Below are 22341 nucleotides of genomic sequence, written 5' to 3' on the forward strand. Positions count from 1 at the left end.
AAACTTGCAAGTTATGATGTTGTATATTCATGTACTAGTATTCTTATTGATAAATGCCTAGATTTTATTAATGGTTTACTAGAGAATCATGATATTAATCTACTTAGCAGATTCTAATTAATCATTAGCTTAATAATGACATTTCTTCAATTCTGAATTTGACCTGGTTTACATCAATAGGGACTTTGTATAAACAAATTAAAGGAGGCTAAGTAGAATCATCTGTATCACCGGTTGTAGCCAATCTATATAGGACATGGAGTTCTATACAGAATCGCATATTTTTCCAAGTGCCATTAGAACTATGCATTTGGCTCAGATATGAAGATGATGCTTTCATCATCACGAGAAAGTTTCTCCTGGGGAACTTTTATATTCTGAAAAATACTTTTTCTGCTCACATAAAATTCACTTTCCAAAATGAACCCAGTGAACTACTATTTTTGAAGTGTTTAGTTAAAAGAAATTCAAATGGATTTCTCAATCAAACCATCTATCATAAGCACACACACTCAGTACAAAAACGTTTTTGGCTCCAAATGTAGACAGACAAGCGTCAAACATCGTGACATCAGATAAAGAGAAACAAAAGGAACAGAAAAATATAATCAACATCTTACAGTTTATTAACTTTTTCATGAATATTATTAAACCTACACTAAAACGAAATATTATTTTGTCAATTATTAAATAAACTGAATGAACTATCACAAATTATTACACTGTAGTTCTAAGATACTGTCATGGCACAACAGAGAAGCTGTAATGAATCCTTAGATGACACAGAATTCAAGCATTCTATAAAATAATGAACACCCCTCGAAATGCTATGGTTCAAGTAGAAGATGAAATCCTTATTAATTCTACAGAGAATTATGCCTATTGACTAGGATATGTAGATTGTGATGCATTCTATATAGAAGCTTTCTCGCGAAATCACGACTCGGGACAAAGGACATCTAAGCTACAATAAAAGACCCCAAAATAATCATGTAGGTCTAGAAAATCAATAAATCAGATCGGTACACGCTTTTTTTAACAACCATTAAGTCGATATTATTAATATTAAAATAATTTAGAAAGAATTTCCCAATTATAAAGAAAGGCGAGTAGTTGAAGCTTTTCAGATTTTGTTAAACCCTACCGCATTGAACAAAAAGGAAGGCCTAAAGATTCATCTGCCATGGGTCACTTCACCAAATATTTATAGAATTGATCTTACTAACATCTCACAACACTGACAAACAGACGACTGTTCACAATCTTACTCTTCAACATTACAAATGCACTATTTTTACATCCACATGCAATTACACATAGCTATATCTCACACAATAAAAATCAACTTGACTGAAATGACATGATATGATCAAACCGATTTTAATGACGATTGTACCCAAAGAATTCTGCTTTGTTTCGTTTGTACTAATTGACCCTATGTTGATTCGGTTCGTTTATTTGTCTTTATTCTCTGAACAACTGGCTTACTATATTGGAAAACGTAAGAATTCTAATTTATTACTCATTGGGACTTTACAAATAATATCATTTCTATCACTAATATTTTTAGTCGTTATAATACACAAAAACGAGAAATAATGTTATATGAAAATTCTACATTTAATCTGGACATAAAATTAAAACTAGACAACCATGAAAACCTGGAAGCACTGAATAGACGTTTCGTCCTAGTATGGGACTCCTCAACAGTGCGCATCCACGATCCCGCAGTTACTCATTGAATACAGTGGTAGGCGGTGGCGCAATATCGTGGAATGGTTGAAGTTAGACATTAACATCATTGGTTCCCGGCTCAGTGGTCTAGAGGCTAAGCGTCCGAGCGTGAGACCGAAGGGCCTGGGTTCGAGTCCCGCGTGCGGAATCGTAGATGCGCACTGCTGGAGAGTCCCATACTGGGACGAAACCGCCGTCCAGTGCTTCCAGGTTTTCCATGGTCGTCTAGCTTTAATCGACTTGTGGATTCAACTATTAAATTCCTACAATCTCTACAAACTTCCGTTCTGATAAAATTAAAAGCTCACAATGGTAGACAGTTTCAAATATGGTGGCAATGTATTTTCGACGGCTCTCAGCACTGTGACTATCAATAAACAAATTAAATAAGCCAAAAATTCAACCTCAGAGATTGAAATATTTACATGAGTTTGTTGTTGAGATGTAAATAAAAAACAAATAAAGAACAAAGCAAAACATCCTGAAGGAAAATCATTAACATACAAACACACACAAACAAAATTGACTATTATACTTCACCTTAGTTGAAAGAATAGAGACTGTAGTGATTTGGATTACTCAATACCTACGAATAAACAGTATTGGTAAAAAGAATAAAGACAGAATGAATCTTTTATGAAAAAATTCAAGTTTACCTGTTGATTTTCCAGAGGCATTTTATTCCAACGTTCTACTAATTGACGAGCACGTCCTGACGACGGAAAAACATCACCATTTGCACTGGTTGGTCCTGTATGAGTGGAGTTAAAATAGATTCTATGTGGTGGCTACATGATTAACGCATGTGCACACACATTTTAAAGTGACCACAAATAAGAGTATTGAAAAAGAAAGCAAGAAGATAAATAATTTAAAAATAATCACCAGTGATAAAAAGTAAAACGCGCTGATTTATACAATATTTTTCACATTAACAGAAAAGTGATTTTGTTCGCCTAATTTCTTTAAGTGACATATAAATATACTTATACATATTTACTGAGGGAGAGAAGAATCAGATTCAATCCATATCCTAAGTCTAAGGTCTACCGATACTACTTAGTTGCCCAAAATCAAATGGATAGACTGGGATTCAAATCTGACATTTAGTGGCTGAAAATCGAACACCTTACCCACCGAGCAATCACTCTCAAATATAGTGGCTTTATAAACTTTATTGGCTGACAAAGGAATCTGTTGAATACATACATAATATTTTTACAATGAATGGAACGTTATGGAAAACAATGAAATACGTAAAGGTTATAATAACAACTCAATGATGACTATGAAAAGTGGTTAGAGGATAATAAAGGCTGATTACGGTTTATTTAATACAAAATAATAAAAAGGAAAAACAAAACCGAAATATATTGGAGAGTGTGATTTGGGTCAAAGAAGGATGAGAAGTTGGATTCATCAGTTTTGGACTCCCAATTCGGTCTTGGATCGGTGAAATGCCAGCGCCTCAGTAGTGTGCAAGCATTTTGACTCAACCGCTCTTTGACCAAATCCTCTTAATGGTATAAATTATTTTAAAGGACAACTGCAGATGCTCCTGTATTAAGCTAGTGATAGCTTCGCATTCCCCTTTTATACGCCGTGCACTGCTCAAGCGTTGGCGATTCACCGAGTCTAGACCAAACTCTGAGTCCAAAAACGATACGTCCAACCTCTCATCCTTCTTTGATTCAAATTACACTCTCCAATGATTTTGATTTTGTTTTTTATTATTATCATTTTGTATTATTTAAATCGTAATTAGCTATTATTATTATTATTATTATTATTATTATTATTATTATTATACTATAACAATTTTTCATGACTATCATTGAACGGTTATTGTGACTTTTACGTTTTCCACTTTTCTTCATTTAGTTCTGATGGATAATTATCTCTCATATTTCTGACCCGTAAATTAGTCTTCACCCCCCCCTATTTGTCACGAAGTCCATGATCGTTACATAACCACTTATTGATATTTGAAATCTTGGATCACTTAATGGTGCAATCCCTTCTATTTTTCTACCGACATATTTATCAAACAACTATGAATACTGATGTACAGCTTAAGTAAGGAATTTCGTTGAAAAAAGAATCTCCTTCGTTGAATCCTCCTTACTTTTATTCATCAGCTAGGTCAAGAAACTATTTCTAATATTAGCTTTACACACTCCTCCTATCTCACTCTCCACCCACTTTTAATTACAAGTACTTATCTAATATAATTTAGCATACATGACAAATAATATTGTGATAGTCATACCATAGAATTAGAAGCCTGCAAAGTATTTTATAATTTTCTGAAAAACAAACATATTAACTGACTGTGTAATTATGTGAATATAATGTATTCTGTTTAGTAAATAGGTATAACATAATCTAACGTTTAAACTATGCTCAATTTATCTTGCAAGAAATAATTTCTCATATTACTGGTAACATCCAGTTAAAAGATGTTCAAGCAGACGACAATCATATCTCAGTGAAAACTTAATGTATTTTTAGAATCATTTGAAGGACAAGTTTTTAGAATTTGGCATTTTCCTTATGGCCCTACAGTGTTCCTCTGTAATGTAATGCATTGTTTTTTATTTTACTTTTACACTGATATAACGGATGGTTTAAAATATTTTTCGTCTCTCTCAGGTATACTACGACAATACGCTAGTATGATAATGAGACTAGTCTTATTGATCAGATCCAGGATTCGCAACTCAGAATATGGAACCAGATTAACATCAGATAGTGCTTTATTCAACACAGTTACAAGCAGTCACACTCGAGGAGTCCGCAGTAGGAATCAATGGGAGGGAAGTGAATTACATATTTAATGGTCAGTACCTGTTTGTCCATACTCAGTGACCAGTCACGTTTTACTTCCACTACCACACAAAACACTTCTAAACTACAATTGTGTTGACAGCATTAAACATTAGACTTTATCTAAGAATTTAATGTCATTTTCTAACACTATTTGCTGAACTTCGTGTTTTAATTTTAATGTTTAAATGGGAATCATATTAGTCAGTCTATTGTGAATATAGAGCTTGTCTGGCATAAATTAGCGCTAGTCAAAGTTGTCAATCACATGAAAACGAAATAATTACTTTGTATCATCACTGATAGAGTCAATCAAACTGGAGGAAAATGAAAAAGATATTTATTCCCACCTTTTTTAAATTCTAAACAAGAGCAAATTTAATCATCTCTAATTAACTAGATTAGTATTTTTATAATGAATAACCAATGATTTTTAATAGTGTTTTAATAATCCTTAAAATAATTATGGATTTTTCTAAGAACTTGAGAAAAATAAGGGAAAGACATTGCTTTAAACTATTGAAACTTGACAAAAAAAACCCAGAAAACTGATCGAATCCCATCAACATTAAGCACTAGACAACATGAATGGAATGGTGACAGATTAGAATAAACATTTCAATCATACACACAGGAAATCACTAGTAGGATAAATGGTTTAGTGATGTCTGTTATTGCGAAAACTGAGGTTGTATGCTCGAATGTCTGAAGAAGCACCAATTAACTCAAGATTGCATAAATGCCTTGGTGGTCAGTTACACGCAACGTAGAAGCAAGGACATATGTACATCGGTTCGAATTCCCATATCCTAACTAGCACAGCCTTGGTAATAAGTATAAAGCAGCACAAAATCTACGTACAGAGCTTGTTAACAAGTATATTCAATCAAATACTACTAGACATAATTCATGCTGATGAATTAATTAGCCTAATAATGATATTCGAAACATGACTGAACATTGATAAGCACCAAGAACCAAGCGATGTGATATTGGCAACTCCTCAGCCAACTACTACTACTACATAGCTAGACTCATTGTTAAATTTATAAATGATTTATAAATGATTCAATTTATAAATGATTCCATCTCGACCGTTGCTGCTCTACCTTGGCGTGGTGGTCGGGCTTGCCTATCGTGATGAACCAATCGAGCTATACTGGCTGAAAAAATTGTTCCCCAAAGTCCTACCATGCCAGGCAAGTAGGCTGAAGAGCGGTAAGACTAAAAGCAGCAATCCCAAGGTTCGAAGGAGAAGACGTACTGCGGACCGTACAGAACTGTGACAGTAGTGAGGTGTTTCCTTCAGACAACCAGCATAACAGCGATGCTGCCTTCCCACAAGGAGGGGTGGGGTTAGAAAAGGTCGACCCATAAAAATGCACACCTCGCCTTATCCCACGAATATCCGTCTCCGGCGGTAAGGTCCCAACAAGTACGGAGCTAACACGAAGGCTACTCACAAAAAGGTCGTGCGTGACCGACCTCAAGCAGTTGTCCTTGGGCACTGGGGTCACGCTCTCAGGTCACTAAGACCACCTATAATTCAATATCCAGAAGAACCCTATCACGGTGTGGGCAACTGGGAAGTGATAACCGCCTTCATACCTTTAACAACACACAACATCGCTGTATTCATAATAAGTATCTCTCTACAATTCCTATTATTCCTCCTACCTCGACTTTCAACTCTAAACTTCCTCTTTTTACTTCTAGTTAGCGAAACACTATCTTGGCCTGCTGAAACCTGGCTTCAAAATACACATTGGAGCCTTCAAATTACTCACACTGTGTCAAATCGGCCAACATGCATCCTTGGGTAAAACCATAGAATCTCGTACCATCGATGTATGCTGGGTCTCCGAAACACGCATAAAGGATCCTAGTGTGGTCATTCACTTGACCTCAGCTCGCCAAAACGGAAAGCCAACGAGATACAACCTCCGAGTATCTGGTTGCCCAATGGCTAATTCTCGTGAACTAGCAGTTGTAGGCATAGCACTTAGTACGAGAGCAAAACAAGCACTATTGCACCATGAGGTGCAATGCTTGACTACTGTTGTAGACGGTTGGAAGAAAGTTAGGGGTGGCCAAACCAAAAGGTGGCATCAGTGCTTGAATTCACCGACTCCTAGTCTGAGCCATGTTAGTAGGTGTAGACTACTTGGTTGGAGTCCGCGTGACTATCGTAACCAATGATTGGAGACTCTGGGTTACATGTTTCAGAATCGACCACAATGGCGTAGAGGTGTATACACTCTTTCTCTCCCCTTAAGCCGTGGGATTAAAATTACTTTATACCTTTCTTTCTACGAACTAAATCTGTCTCCTTGCATTATATCCTTATATGCAATATTTCTTTTATATATTATTACCATTGAAGTAACTACTTCTATGGATTTGGTGTTCATCTTGTTGTGCTAATGAGGTATGGCAACTTGAACCAATGCATATGTGCCTGGTCCTACGTTGTACATGACTGACTGACTAGCCAAACAATCAGAAATAAATATTGAAAAACCTGAAAAATTATTAAATATCTCTCGGGGAAGAAGCATTGTCTCCATCATGTGAAAATCATATAATTTAGTTCGCAAGTTAGCAACTAGTATAAGCTTGTGGAGTTGACTTTATGTACACTTCTACCGAAAATCAGGGAGCATAGTATGGGACTGCTTAGAAGTGCATACTCACGAACCTATCGGGGATCAAACGCAGGATTTTAGGACTTGTTAGAGGGATATAGGTTGGATTAAAACATGTTCCGTGCAGGATAATTTTGGGGCACGCTGGTTGGCTATTTCTTAACCAATCAGCTCTAGCAAATACTTGGGAAAGACTCTAGAATCTTCTTGTGTAAAATTATAAATATACAAACGTTTGTTTTATTCTGATTTCTACTTCCATTCAATCTTGTTTATTTGGAATATAACTGCGTTTTTGTTAAATCGTGTTCTTATTCGGGGAATTTTCGAGTGCAACAGTGTCCAAAGAATACTAAGCGATAAGAGTAGCTGTGTCGTAATAAGAGAGGTCATAACAAGATTACTGAGCTTGAATCCAACAATTGACATTTAAAATTTTAGAAATCTTTAAATGTACGATCAGATTAACACACACGAGTCATTAAAGAATTCAGCCTAATCATATATGTATAATTTTATTAAATGAGGCAAATTCACTTGATTCTGTGGTAGAGAATTTTGTATACTAGTTGCATTATTTCCAGATTCTAATTCTTGAAATTTGGCTACTAACGTTTGAGTTACATTTGATGTTGACCGTTCGATCCTGGAAACTTCTTGCTGAACTGTTAAACAATAAAGGAGATTAAATTAAAAGAAAGAAGAATTAGGAAGAAATGACAACTAACATGAATATTATAGCACGAAATATTTTAAGCACAACGATAAGAAGCAATGAAATAATTGCGTTAATAAAAAAACGAAAGTGGGAAAAATCAATGAGATTTGTTGAGTGAATTGGGGGGATCTGTGGAATGTAATGAAGAAAGATTTCGTCATACACACTGATATCACATTAAACTGATCACCACAATCCACTATTTTACATAACACTCAAATGATCACTAATAACTAACTTCGACATAGATTACTGAAGTTCCAATGATGATTGATCATATGGAGTACGGAAAAATCATCAATGATTACACTAGATGAAGACCACGTGAATTAACTAAGAAATATGAAAAACTCGTTTGCAACTCTGTACTCTTAAGTTAGTGGTCTATAGGTTATACGTTCGATACCTGGTAAGGTCATAAGCGGTCACTATTGAAAAGACCACAACTACAATGAAGTAACTGTTTTTAGTCCTCGCTAGTTTTCGATATTTCCTCAGTTGATATCGGTGGGTGATGAACACCATCTTCCCATGCATATATAAGTAGATCATTTATACACGAAAAGTTGTACGAAATGAAGAAAAGAAAATGGAATTATTTGTAAATACAAATGAGAAGAAACGAAAGTCACTCTTTTTTGGTAAGGTACAATCATAATGTAAAGTGAGACAAATTCGTGTAGTAAAACAAAGATGTAAATATATTTTGAACTAAATTTAGAATAACAAAATATTACAGTAATGAAATCACTTAAACCTAATCATAAACTTACACATTTAAGCTGATAGAGACGGTTGTCAATTGTAAGAATAATATAGACTTATTCACAATGTCTTAAATAACTTAATGAATTTATTGGACTAGATATGAAATCAACTAAAATTTGGATTGTTCGATAAACGAGTTGTCTTATATTAGTAAAGCATAGTGTTTCAGTTTTTTTATTCAACAGTTTGAATAAGAAAATATCTTCAATCATTTGATATGAATTTGATATGGATTGGACAGGTAAAATGTTAATAGTTACGATACACATTTGAATAATGTCCGGTAGCCAGACAACATTATTAAAACATGCTTTTACGGCATACTTTTATCATGTCAAAGAGAATTTGAGAAAGATTGAACCTTCTTGTATTTATTTTAATATTCTGCTATTTGTTAGCACTTGTTTGACACATAAGCCGTTGTAATATCTCTTACTGTTCCAGATTTATTATTTATTAATTATTTACGAATTGCTCCGCCTTTGCGCCCATTATGACTGAATATTGTGCATACATAGTAATTTCTGGTTTGTGTTGCTCTATGGTCAGGTTACCTGAGGTATATTATTTTATGAGTTATGAGTCGTGAATGTACAGAGTAAAGTAGTGAATTAATGTGTTTGCTATATACATCTGATTGAAAACCCATGGACCAATAAGCATTAAGATTCCCCGTTCATTATTCAGGGTCACTAAGACATTAAATATAAAGGTCACTGGTCCTACAGATAATATAGAGGAATAAACTAACAACCAGACTAGATAATAAGGCTGTTCTCGCAATAAACGGCTTGATTACACTGTCCCAAATACGATGCAAGAATCTGCCATTTTTGAAGCATATAACTAGCCAAACCAACGTTTAAAGGTGTATCACGCATACCCGAAAGTCACATATTTTCATGTGCTATGATGCTGACTGATGTATATGAAAGAAGACAAGATAGGAAAAAGGTACTACATGCGAGTATATCTTATCAGTCAGTTGGAATTATTGACTTGGACTGTGAAGAAATGAAGATGTTTTCTTGTACCTTCATCAAATAGCGGATATTTTTAAACACTGAAGGTGTAAGTCATGTTTGTTCTCTTCAGGTGTCTTTCTATTCTATTGGGTGTATTAATTTGGTAATTTCACGTCATTAATGATCAAAATATCAACATTGTTATGTTTTACCAACATTCTGTAATTAAAGATGATAACAAATTACACTGAAGTATTGTTAACTGTATAGTTTGTATGGTAAAATGCTTGTTATTGAGGTGTTACTTACTCAGAATAAACTGTTTCATTTAACAATGTCATTAAACATTTTTATTGTTTATAAACCCCCAACTGACGTTTAATTAAATAAAACTTATTGCTATCCTGGATAATTCAACTAAAAATCTATACCAAAAGAGAGAGAGAGAGAAACACCCGAAAATAATATAGATCAAACGAGTTTACTAGTATATGAAATTAGTAGGAGGTAAGATCGGTTTACTGTCTATAGTTTGCAACTAAATTTATTGTAAACACCTTTAATAACACGTTGTAATACATATTATTTAACATGAGTAGTAAGAGGGAGGTAAAAGAGAAATACTTGAAAACAAACAGACAAAACCAAATAGAGAAGCGAAAGAAAAAAATCACTGACACATTATGTGTACTCAGTCATTTTCAAATTATCTTTATTTAGTACGTATCAATGCCAAGGTTGGACTTCATAGTTTCAAATAAATTATTATGATCTTTATTAACCAGTTATTGACAATAAACTACAAATGATTTGCTACATTTCACTAATTAAATTTACTAGTATTGTAGTGAACGGGAACACGAGTGGGGAAAATCGAATGCGTTTGAGCACAAAATTACAGAATATCTCACTAAAATCTGACAACCATACAGTAAACAGTTAATTTACAAACTACCAAACATTTATCTCAATCTTGAACGGTTCTTCTGCAAATATCAGTCCATCGTCTCGGATTTCATTGATCATGCATTTTCATACCAATTGCGTTCCGTTCCCGTTCTTTCCTTATCGATCTTATGCTAAAATACATTCTATGCCTGACCATCATCACATACTACTTATGTGGATATAAGTAACCCACACCATAGTATGGCAAAGTTATAGTTTAACAATTACTATTTTGGATGGAGATAATGTTTCTTCCCCGAGAGATATTTAATAATTTTTCAGGTTTTTCAATATTTATTTCTGATTGTTTGGCTAGTCAGTCAGTCATGTACAACGTAGGACCAGGCACATATGCATTGGTTCAAGTTGCCATACCTCATTAGCACAACAAGATGAACACCAAATCCATAGAAGTAGTTACTTCAATGGTAATAATATATAAAAGAAATATTGCATATAAGGATATAATGCAAGGAGACAGATTTAGTTCGTAGAAAGAAAGGTATAAAGTAATTTTAATCCCACGGCTTAAGGGGAGAGAAAGAGTGTATACACCTCTACGCCATTGTGGTCGATTCTGAAACATGTAACCCAGAGTCTCCAATCATTGGTTACGATAGTCACGCGGACTCCAACCAAGTAGTCTACACCTACTAACATGGCTCAGACTAGGAGTCGGTGAATTCAAGCACTGATGCCACCTTTTGGTTTGGCCACCCCTAACTTTCTTCCAACCGTCTACAACAGTAGTCAAGCATTGCACCTCATGGTAATCGGTAGTTGGGCAGGCGTAATACGTGACCGAACCGTCTCAGTCGATGAAGATTCACAACCTGCGTCTAACCTCACTATGACTTACCCAGTGATCCCCAGCAGGTGCGAGCAATATTTCTGAGACATCTGGGATGAAATACTAGTAACCTACGAGTATCTTCTCCTAATGGCCACGTTTCGCAGCTGTGAAGTAAAACAGGACGAACTGCTGAGCAGTATACTCATCCTTTAATTGGTAGATGGATATCTCACCTTCATCATAGGTGACTTAAGTTAGCGAAAACCAAACGAGCCTTTTGAATCCGTGTAGGGATTTCGTAAGAAACCAACACATTAGGGCCGATCAGACCTCTAAGATCAGTGAAGTTGTCGACGCGTTTGACTATTTCACTCTCTATCCTTAGTTCAGGTGTTGACGCAGGCCTGTCCTAAAGCAATCATTTGCATTAGTATAATTACTGTAATAAATATTAGAATGAATATGTAGATTACATCTGGAACATTATTTAGTTGGGAAACAATGTTGATATACAGTTTGTAACAAGTAGATTAATATGCAACTACATGATGATTACGTACATATTTCATCAAGAAAACGGGTAAATCTATAAGAGAACAGTTGATATAATTGTGTCCTAGTATTTTACACCTAATGCATAGCAAAGTATGATGTATAAAACTAGTACAGAATTAATAAGTATCGAGTACTGAAATTTAACTTAATAAAAAAATATCATGGTAAGGATGACATACAATAAACAATCACACACATCATTTATTACACTGGAAAAATAATACGCCATTGACGAAAATATATCAGTAGGTATTACTGCATTGTTATATCGGGAGTTTTAATCACTTGATTTTTACACTGAATGATCACTGAGTAGCTGTCAATCAATATATCTCAGTCATATAAGAGGTCATTCGCCGCCTGAACAGCTTGACGGTATAGTCTCAGACTGTAACCTGAGGTTAGGGTTCACTTTGGCAAACCAGCGCTCAGAAGACTGCAGATATGTTTGTCTTACTGACGAATGCCAACGAGTATGAGACCTACGTCCAGGATATCCACACAACTTCTTTCGACCACCTAACATCAAACACTTGACTTACCTTGGATAAAAATTTAAAATATTACCACACTACCTACATCAGATGCGGTAGTTGAATAAGTACGGCTATTCCTTAAAACAGAATAGTACAAGAGTCCCTAATGTGTTAATAACTTTCATAAGTAGTTTAAATATTTTCAACTTATCAGAATTACCAGTATGAAATTACATTTTAAAAGTATTTAACATTTTAGTTGGTAAAATCAAACCACGAAATATGAGATTAAATATTACTTTCCAATTACACATAAGTGTATAAAATTTAATTAAATGCATTTTTAAATTAAATTTGACGTTAATTGAATATTTACGATCATTGAGTATAGAAATACAGACTAACAAGGATGTTTTATATGAAATGCAACAGTTCAAGATGCGATATTTTTCAACGAGAGAATTCAAACCTATAAGAAGATAATTGCAGTAGGCGCTGATGATATTTTCCAGAACGATAATGAAGGCTTCTCTTAATTGAACTACCAAATGCAGAAAGTACGCTACCTCCTTCTTCAGTAAGCAAAAATCAGACATAATTTCACAAAAGAGTCCAACCAACAATTCATAATTCCCAATGGACGGTAATCATAAGTGTTATATCCAAACGAAGAATGAATGAATGGTAACTACTTGGAATAATTTATGGACTATTATTACATATATCATTATTGTATAATCATTAAGTAACTAGATTATGTATATTCATATTCCTTTTAGCATAAGCTTTCATTTAACCTATCAACTACTAATATACGATTTACCATTCTTAATTTATCCCCAATCTATAAGTGACAGTCTCCTATAATCACAGCCACTTTTGACTTGATTATGTATTATTATAATTTTTCATTTTATGGTGTGGTGCGGTTTGGTTTGCTTGTAAATGAACTATGTATATCTGAAATATACGATTCATACAGCAGATGCCGTTATTTGTGCTTTGAATCTAGTGGGCCGGGGTAGGCGCGGAGTTACTATACAGAGGACTAAAAGGACTCAACTTTGACTCAAGGGTGTACTGTTTGACACATCACCGGTTTAGCACAGGGACAAGGTCATAGACGTCAGTATTCGGATTGGCGACTTTGTCACATGATATTTGACGGGCTATATGACATAACAATAAGATTTACATTTTCTTACAAATTTCAAACCAATGGTTTGATTGTAATAAAAAACATGTTGATCTGATGAGATTAGGGAGACAACCAACAGAAGACTAAAACCTAAACTCCCTAGGGCGTATCTTATAGACAAATTGATTGTCTTGTACAAAGAAGCATCTTTAAAGTAATTAAAAACTGATAAGTATCCCTTTCACATTGCCGCCAACTGCATGTGTCCGCTAAAGCAATTACATTGGCAAAGAAAGAAAAGCCTATGTTCGATTCCAAGGACATCTGTTTGACACATAGCATCGGGTTCATACAATGAAATCTTTGACGGTGATTACATTAAAATTGCTTCATATCTGTCTTTCTTCCTGTCATTCTCAATATATATCAATTTATTTTTTTTTCTACCCTATTATGTAATCAATGTTGTAGAACCTTCTCTTCCGTACTGTATTTATTTGCGATAATGTGTTCCCTTTCAGTCTTATGGACTTCATTGAGATCATCAGTTCACTGCAACGATATACAATCACATAAGTATGTTAAATTTTGTGATCAGCCTTGATTTTTAAATGTGTTAGGTGGTAAGCACCCGCTGATGAGAACCCAACACAATAAAATGAATCTCATTTATTCTGCTCAAATCATTGTTCATCATTTTTTCACAAAAAGAACCGATTTTTAATAATCACAAAAAGAAATTCACATCAACAAGGTACGCTTAAATTTCCGATTCACGTGTTTACAATTAACTTATTGTATATGTCTGTGTTTGTGTTGAAAAACAATATGACTTTTATCAATAAATTAAAAAGCGATTCATCATGTAAAAGCAAAAATTATTTTCTAAAACTGATCTCCTTCATGCAATCAAAAACGTGGTAAAATGATTAGAAAACAGAGTGAAGGAGAGAGAGGTAGATGCCATACAAAATAAGAAAACGATTTCAGATGAAAGTAACAACAATGCGATGTGTTTCTATTCTAATTAGGAATAATACAGAAGTGCCAAAATATTATTCTAAGCTGATATTAGATTATCCGAAGAAAACCGTATCAATAAATAGTGATAATGTGACTTCATTAACTGACCAGCTTTTTCAAGATCATTATCTCACAGTTCTAGTAGAGAATCATAACATGTAGAATAAACCGAGTTGTCAACATAAAAATAAAAACTTATTGATCAAAATGAATGGTGGTGGAGTTGCAAATAAATTTGAAATTATAGGGATTTGTAGTTCAAGGGGATGCTTTGGGAATTTTATTGGGTTTTCCTAACCGGGAAAACGTTGGAATTCTTGAACGAGGAATCCTAAAAATTACAGGGAACTTCTACAAGTTTCGCATTCATTGACGCAAACCCCAATCTGTCAAACCACATGAAAAAAGTCAGTCAACCACAAGATCAGAGGTCAATAGAACAAGAAGGCCAACAACAGTGAAAAGACAAAACTTAAGACGACAACCACTCACAAATAAGGCCATCAGAACGAACTGATTAATGGAATAAGTAAAACATTCACTTTTATAGGAAATAGGTATTGACAATGAAAACTCCGGAATTAAGCCATTCAACAGGGAGAACTGAGGAATAACAAAACAAATTAATTCGGCCGGAAAGCTAGATTATACCTCAGTGGCTCAAAAATAACACATGGTAGCCGAATGTGGAATGCTTTATTTTTAAAAGGCCATGTTTCACAGTCATAAAGTAGAGTAGAGAGAACTGCCACATAGTAAACTTGTTTGTTAGTTGGCAAATGAACATCTCAGTCACGTTGGAAAAACCAACTAGACTTCTGAATTTGTGACGAGATTTCGTCAGACACCAACCCAGAATGTCTGATGAGACTTCCGAGATAAGTGAAGAGATCGAAAGACTCAATGCTTTGATAACTCTAACTAGTACATAACACATAACCTTGAGACTACTTACCATATTAGAAATACGCTCTGAAGGCATGGAAGATAAAATGCTAACAACCTACACGCATAAACACAATATATACGGTGAATAATAATAATTGAGGGTCAAATTTACTTTGTTATTATTATTTTACATAAATTCAGTAAAATTCAGCTATATACAAGAGTGGGGATTCGATCCTATTTATGAGGTTAAGCATTTTATTTGTTTGTTCAGGAAATAGCCTTTTATTATACATGCATCCAGAACCAAAAAAACCCAGGAAGTTAATAATTAAGTACAAATAATTACAACTATAGGGTGAACTATTCGAAAATACAAGCTTTATAAGTTAACATGACTCAAGTTATTATCTTTATGCCCTAGAGTACGTGGGCGTACCAATTCGATACATTTTTACTAAACATTAACTATACGAGAAGAGAGTGACTGCATCCACTAATCAAATCTCAACACCAACATTTTCGCTGACCTCGTTTCTATTTCCTTGGACAACTACAGAAAATGTTCAAGTCGGGTAGGAAATATATGTCTCTTTTGTCTAGTTGGGGTTATAATCTGAATACAAATATGCGATTGGTACAATTTAAGGCAGACAAAAAGCATGTATGCAACATAAAGTTACCTCTATTAGTTTATTTATTGATATGTATAATATCAAATACACTAAACAAGAGAAAATAATAGGGATAGAGGTGGACTACAAACTTACTATAACAATCAGGAGAGAAAAATCGATGAGATCAGTCTCAAATCTAATAATACTGATGAGACGTAGGGTGAGTCACATATGCATAAACTAACGTAGGCATATACAAAATCAATACATAAAAGAAAAAAAGCCTCAGTGATATGTATTTTTGGATTGGACGAACAGGAATTTTTATCCAAAGACTAGAACTAACGTTGTGATAAAACTGAAAAAAATCATTCACTGGAAGGTTGGTCCTGTTTAGACTTTGTAAAATCCTAACAACCAAGATGGTATTTTTAATAAAATGAGATTAAACTAGGCATGATTGATAGATGACAAACCATTTGAGTATTTGTAATTTTAAAATAGTTCACACATGAGATGAAGTTACGACTTGTTTTTTTCAATAGCTTTTCTAGGGTTCTTATATGACTATAGAGTGAGTTCACAATCTACTGAACCTCTCTTCTATAAACAAAAATCACGGACTGAAACAAAGACTTAAAGTCTTAGCAGCTGACGAAATTTGAATCCGGCTACTACCCTTAAGTACAAAATAACTCAAAGACTGTCACATGTTAGTTGATGACAAAAAATTTCATCTGTCTAGCCATCATGAGGATGAATCTTTCAACAATGAGATTTGAAGCCGGCAGTTACCGTGCACCAAAAAACACTATTCTCATTATGTTAGTTGGTTATCGCTAATTTAGTAAGCCTATGCATAGGGTCACGGATATCCTGTGTAATTATCATAATGTAATGGAGTTTGACTGAATTCTCAGTCTAGGGTTGTGGAGAATGTTGAATTTCGTTGAAATCACGAACTGATCAAAGTTAGACAACAAATGAAAATCTGGATACACTGGATGGCCACTTCTTCACTAGTGAACATATAATAATTGTCAGTATAGGGTTGTGCTCCTTAGTGACTAGCTTCTAGAGGAACGTTTAGATGAACCAGCGAGAACCCATGACTAGGACAACTAAACTATGTCATATGTGAGGAGAGTACTTACCAAAGACCAAATATCCTGGGTTCAATTCGTGAGTGTGGGATCGTGGATGCGCAGTCATAAGAAGCCCCGTACTAGGACGAAACGGCCATCCAGTCCTCCAAAGTTTTTAATGGTTGTCCAACTCTGATCGCTTTGCGATTTCAATGAGACTGGGTTTTGTTACATTATTTCTAGGAAGAAAACTTAATAAGTGAATCTAAAATACAAACTTCTGCTATCCAGAAGAAACTAATTTTACTCTACAATTGAATTCATATCACAACTACAGTTACATACACCACCAGTGAACTATTTTGGGTTGGATAAAAATCAGAAAAAGAATATAACTGGATAATCATGGCAAACATACAGTCAGTATATGATCATTAACAGCATCAGTCAGTTTACGCATCATGAAATAGGGACAGTTTGAGGATTCTGAGTCAAGTAATTACACCGTAATCCTACAGAGAAACAAACTGTTAGGCAGAAGCAGTTAATTTTTAAGGGCCATCTTAATACTCCACAATGCGAAGAATATTATTCACAGGAGGATTAAGTTGACAAAAGAAGAGACGTAGTGTGAATGAGAGGTTCCAATTTAAGCCTCCAGAGTGATCGGTATTTCAAACACTAATAATTTTTTTAATGATCAAGTTCTATAAAGATGACAGACGCAGATTTGAAAACGGTTCAAGTTAAAGAGGAACATTACAGCCAGCCTCACGGAGGTCAATTATTTTTGGCTAAAAGAGATAGGGATTTTTGATATGATGGAAGAATTATAAAACACTTCATTCTTGTACGAGATATTACTATGCTACAAACGTACTACTGCTAGATTGGCTACTCGAACAATACGCTATACACAGACTAGATAATATCATATCAGATACATTATTGATGACCAAAATAAAGAACTAGAATAAATGCTAGACAATACTTTATTCTACATAATTACAAGCAGTCACTCTCAGTGAGTTCAGGTTAGAGATCGATAAGGAAAAATAAATTACATAATAATTATTAAGTAAGCTGCATGCCTGTTTGTTCACAGTCAGTAACCATTCACATTTATTCTCAACAACACACCAACTTTCAACAACACCATGGCCTGCGGGGAAGGCTGAGAGACCTAATTAGACAAGTGCTTACAGGTAACTCATCACAAGTACTCATGCTAGGAGCAGTTTGTGTTTCTACGTGCCGTAACAGCAAGCATCATGTTTATAATACATAGATTGTCCGTCAGGATTATCCTGAGTTATTTTTTTCAAATGGTCGAACTAATCAAATGAGAGAGCGATTGTTTCCATAATATCCAGAAAAATAAGCTCTTGAAGATAAACAGCTGTCAACATCTCATTAAGTATATGAGAAACCGCTGCCAATTTTTGTAAATCGGGAATATATTCGAAAAATAATCATTTATTCCCCTAAGAAAATGGACAAGTCAACCTACTGTGCCGTTAAAGTGTGCGTTAAAATGTGTGCATTGTAGAAAAGCAATGTCATTTGGAAAGGAAACGTATTAGAATAATAGCCATAGTAAAGGAATAATTAACCATCATCTAGTTAACTATGAATGGTTACTGAATTTAAAGCTAACCAAATGAAAATTTTACCCAAAATTTCATCTCAAGATGAATGTAAACAAAATAAAATATCTCTAATTGTTTACTCATATGTAGAATTACATGTTATTAAAGTAGCAAAGACAATTAGGTAGAGACTACACTGTATAAAAGAACTCATCACTAGAGTTAACCAATCAGAACTAAGAAAACGCCACGTGAACTTTGTACGAAGTTTGAAGTGTATTTGATTACTAAACAAGTGAAAATTGCCAATATTTGTTTCTTAAAATGTTTGACATCAATGAAATATTAATTATGCAACCAGAAAGTGAATTTTAGATGGTGATTAAATTAAATTACGAAACATACCCGCTCATAAGACAGGCTGTTAAACTACTTAATGTGGTATGCTACGTAATGTAGAGTATTTAGTGAAGCTAGACGATCTTCACACTTTCTTAATCTCAGTTTAAATCCCAAACATAAGTTTTACAAGTTTTTAAACAAGAAACTGACGAGGTATTGCTGATACAATAACGGGTTAAAATTCTGACCCTAATTTGTAAACTAAACTCAAAACTCCAGTTATTTTCTTAATCCCAAACCAAACCTTTTTGTTTTGTAAATGATATGAGTTGGTGATGAAAACTCTATGGGATGACGACTCTAAATAACAACACTGGTCAAACTTCTAATATTTATGTATAAATGTAAACTTACCCGTTTCTCTTTACCACAGGGAGGAATTTAACTTGTAAGGGTTAGTTATTACGATCAAAAATGTTATTTCATCACTTTGTATTGTTAATCGTTTTATAACTAAACAGCGTTTCCTGATTAGCTGGCAAGTCGCCCAAGGCCGTCAATACATTATACTTTAACCTATATATATATATATATATATATATATATATATATATATATATATATATATGAGTTGTATGATAAATTTAAACTTATATAAACCTGGGTAAGATTTTTCGTAACTGAAATTGAAATGATTCATAAATTAAATTTACAAGCTACTGAACACAAATGAAAGGTTCAGACTAACCAATAAGTTGCTGGTACGCATTCGAAATATGTATTAGACTTTAAATTGAATTACAGCTTTTAAACACTTTCACCAGAATACTTTTGTACGTATTTAGAAACATACTGTTTCAAATTAAATATCAACCCAAATAAATTTGGCAATTAAAGAAACAATGGATTTACTCATTAACGAAAATACTTTAGTAATAAGCTTTTCTAGTACTACATTGTTGTTTATCAACCTGTCAACTTATTTATTCTTAAAAGATTACGAGGATGAGAAATAACTTTTCAGCTTCATCAGCTTGAAGATTTCCACTTGAAGATATTGAACAAGGTTATTTGATAAGAGGTTTACTAATTAATATAAAGATGAAAACTAAACACTATGGTAAAATTTAGTTTCAGTATAAACTGTTTATTTAACACACATTTTAGACATGGTTTGATAACAATCACATGATTTCAAGCAATTAGTCCATTTAAATTCATTCAGTATTGTTTGTTTGAATCTTCCCATCGATTTGTTAGGACTGCAACTGGTCAGTCTCTAATTAGTTCATTTGGTAAATTTCGATAGTGCAATTAGAAGACGAAGATTGTCAGAACTATGTGATATATGGGCGCAATACATTTTGAGCAATCTGATTATATATATATATATATATATACTTGTTAAGAACATTTATATATAAAAATAAAAGATCATCTAGACTAGAATCGGAAGGTAAAAACAAAGGTAATAAAGAAAATAATGTGAAAACAATTTGAAACCTCATCATTTTGGATAATAAGCTAATAATACCAGGGTCGGTTTAGTGTAAGAAAAAACTTTTTCAATATGCAAACGGGGTTTGAATTTTTGTATGGCTAAGGCTTTAATAAACCTTATTATACGCCCTTTTACACTTTTGTACAACACCGCTAAAGCCGTGTTAAGATCAATATTATGATCTGTTTCAACTATATATTTAATAATAGAGCAGGATGGATGTTTATCCTCTACTTTTATTGGATCATTAACAAGTATATATGTGATCAGAATGTTTGAAATTTATTGTGCTAATATATTACATAGTTCTGATAATCTTTGTCTTTTTAGTACACCATCGAAATCACATGATTAAAAAGTTATATTGTAAACGATACTGTAACACTATTACTACTACTACTTCCCAGATCAAGCAGAAAAAATTTGTGAGGATCAACTAGTTTTTAAATCTATCATACAATCAAGTTGATTCCAATGATTTAACTTTTACAAGCAGAAACGGGAACTTTTTAGTTTAATCCTAATCAATCATCACACTTAGAACGTGCAATGTGGGATTATTTAGTTATAAGAAAGAAAAAAAGGCAACTCGATATATGGACAACTTACTGCACTCTATTCAGTTTCTTTGATAAACAAACAAACAAGCAAAAAGTGAAGCTTTGTTGAAAGAGAAGAAAATTACTAGAACAAAACGTTAAAAAACAGGATTAAAACAATTAGTAATGAATCAGTTGTAAGCATCTCAGTATTTCGTTCCAATTATTTTTTTCTTGACTTTACAGAAGAACGGTTAACAGACATACAAACAGTAATCGATCAATTAAAACAAAGAAAGCAACCTTGGATAGGAAGAAAAGAAGAGTAGAGACGGATAAAAAGAAAGAAATGAACAGGAAGAAACATCGACGACAAAGAAATTAACAACGAATGAGTTTAAAATTATGATGAACTTACCATGAGATGAAGCGTCAAGTATTGGAGTTTTTGTTAAACTACTGTTATATTGTCCTGGAAAAAAAGAAAAAAAAGATTGGAAAATAAACTTGTTTCCATTGATTAATTTAGTTAAAATAAAATCACGAAGGCAGTTTGTTAGAAATTCAGATTTAAATGAATATATCATTATTATTATATTACAACTGACGAGTCCAAAATAGGACGAAACGCGCGTCCTGGATTCCACTGTTAGCCACTATTCATCTTTGCTTAACATGCTTGTGAATTTTAGGCTATATCGAGGCAATACGCACAGTATGCACATATGCCAATTAGAGACTGACCAGTTGCAGTCCTAAAAACATCAATGGGAAGATCCAAACAAACAATACTAAATATATTATACTATTTTGTTTGAAATGTTTGTTTTAAAGTTAGAAATTGGATTATTTATTTTTAAAGTAAAAACAAAAAATTTAATGGGATCAAGTGAATTCATTTCATTTTGTGTGCTCTAAATCCTCCACATATATACAGATTTGTATAATTAAATAAAATGCTTCATAAATGTAATTTTGTGTGTAACATTTTTTAAAGTCAATTAATTAACTATCAGAAGGGGTTTTGTGGAGATTTAGTATTTTTCATAGTTGAAACTGGAGATTTATATAATATCATCTACCATGAATACTGCAGAATGGATGACACATTTATTGTGTATATACTACCTACTGCTACACGACGAATTATTACAACCTGTGTGTCTATAATTTATCATATGACGGTCCTTC

The 22341-nt window shown here is 33.6% G+C and overlaps 1 protein-coding gene across 1 annotated transcript in view; it reads right to left on the bottom strand.

Moving 5' to 3' along the window:
- The window catches only part of Smp_153990 (hypothetical protein), a gene marked incomplete at both ends in the record, with an annotated part of 58932 nt that overhangs the window by 6117 nt on the left and 30474 nt on the right, over window positions 1–22341 (bottom strand). Inside the window, 3 exons of the mRNA XM_018796972.1 lie at window positions 2391–2522; window positions 7743–7870; window positions 21569–21622. Of these exons, the coding sequence (XP_018652060.1) occupies window positions 2391–2522; window positions 7743–7870; window positions 21569–21622 (314 nt within the window). The remainder of the gene's footprint in view (window positions 1–2390; window positions 2523–7742; window positions 7871–21568; window positions 21623–22341) is intronic.

The sequence above is a fragment of the Schistosoma mansoni genome, chromosome 4, assembly GCF_000237925.1.
Source record: "Schistosoma mansoni strain Puerto Rico chromosome 4, complete genome".
In the NCBI taxonomy this organism is placed as follows: domain Eukaryota; kingdom Metazoa; phylum Platyhelminthes; class Trematoda; order Strigeidida; family Schistosomatidae; genus Schistosoma; species Schistosoma mansoni.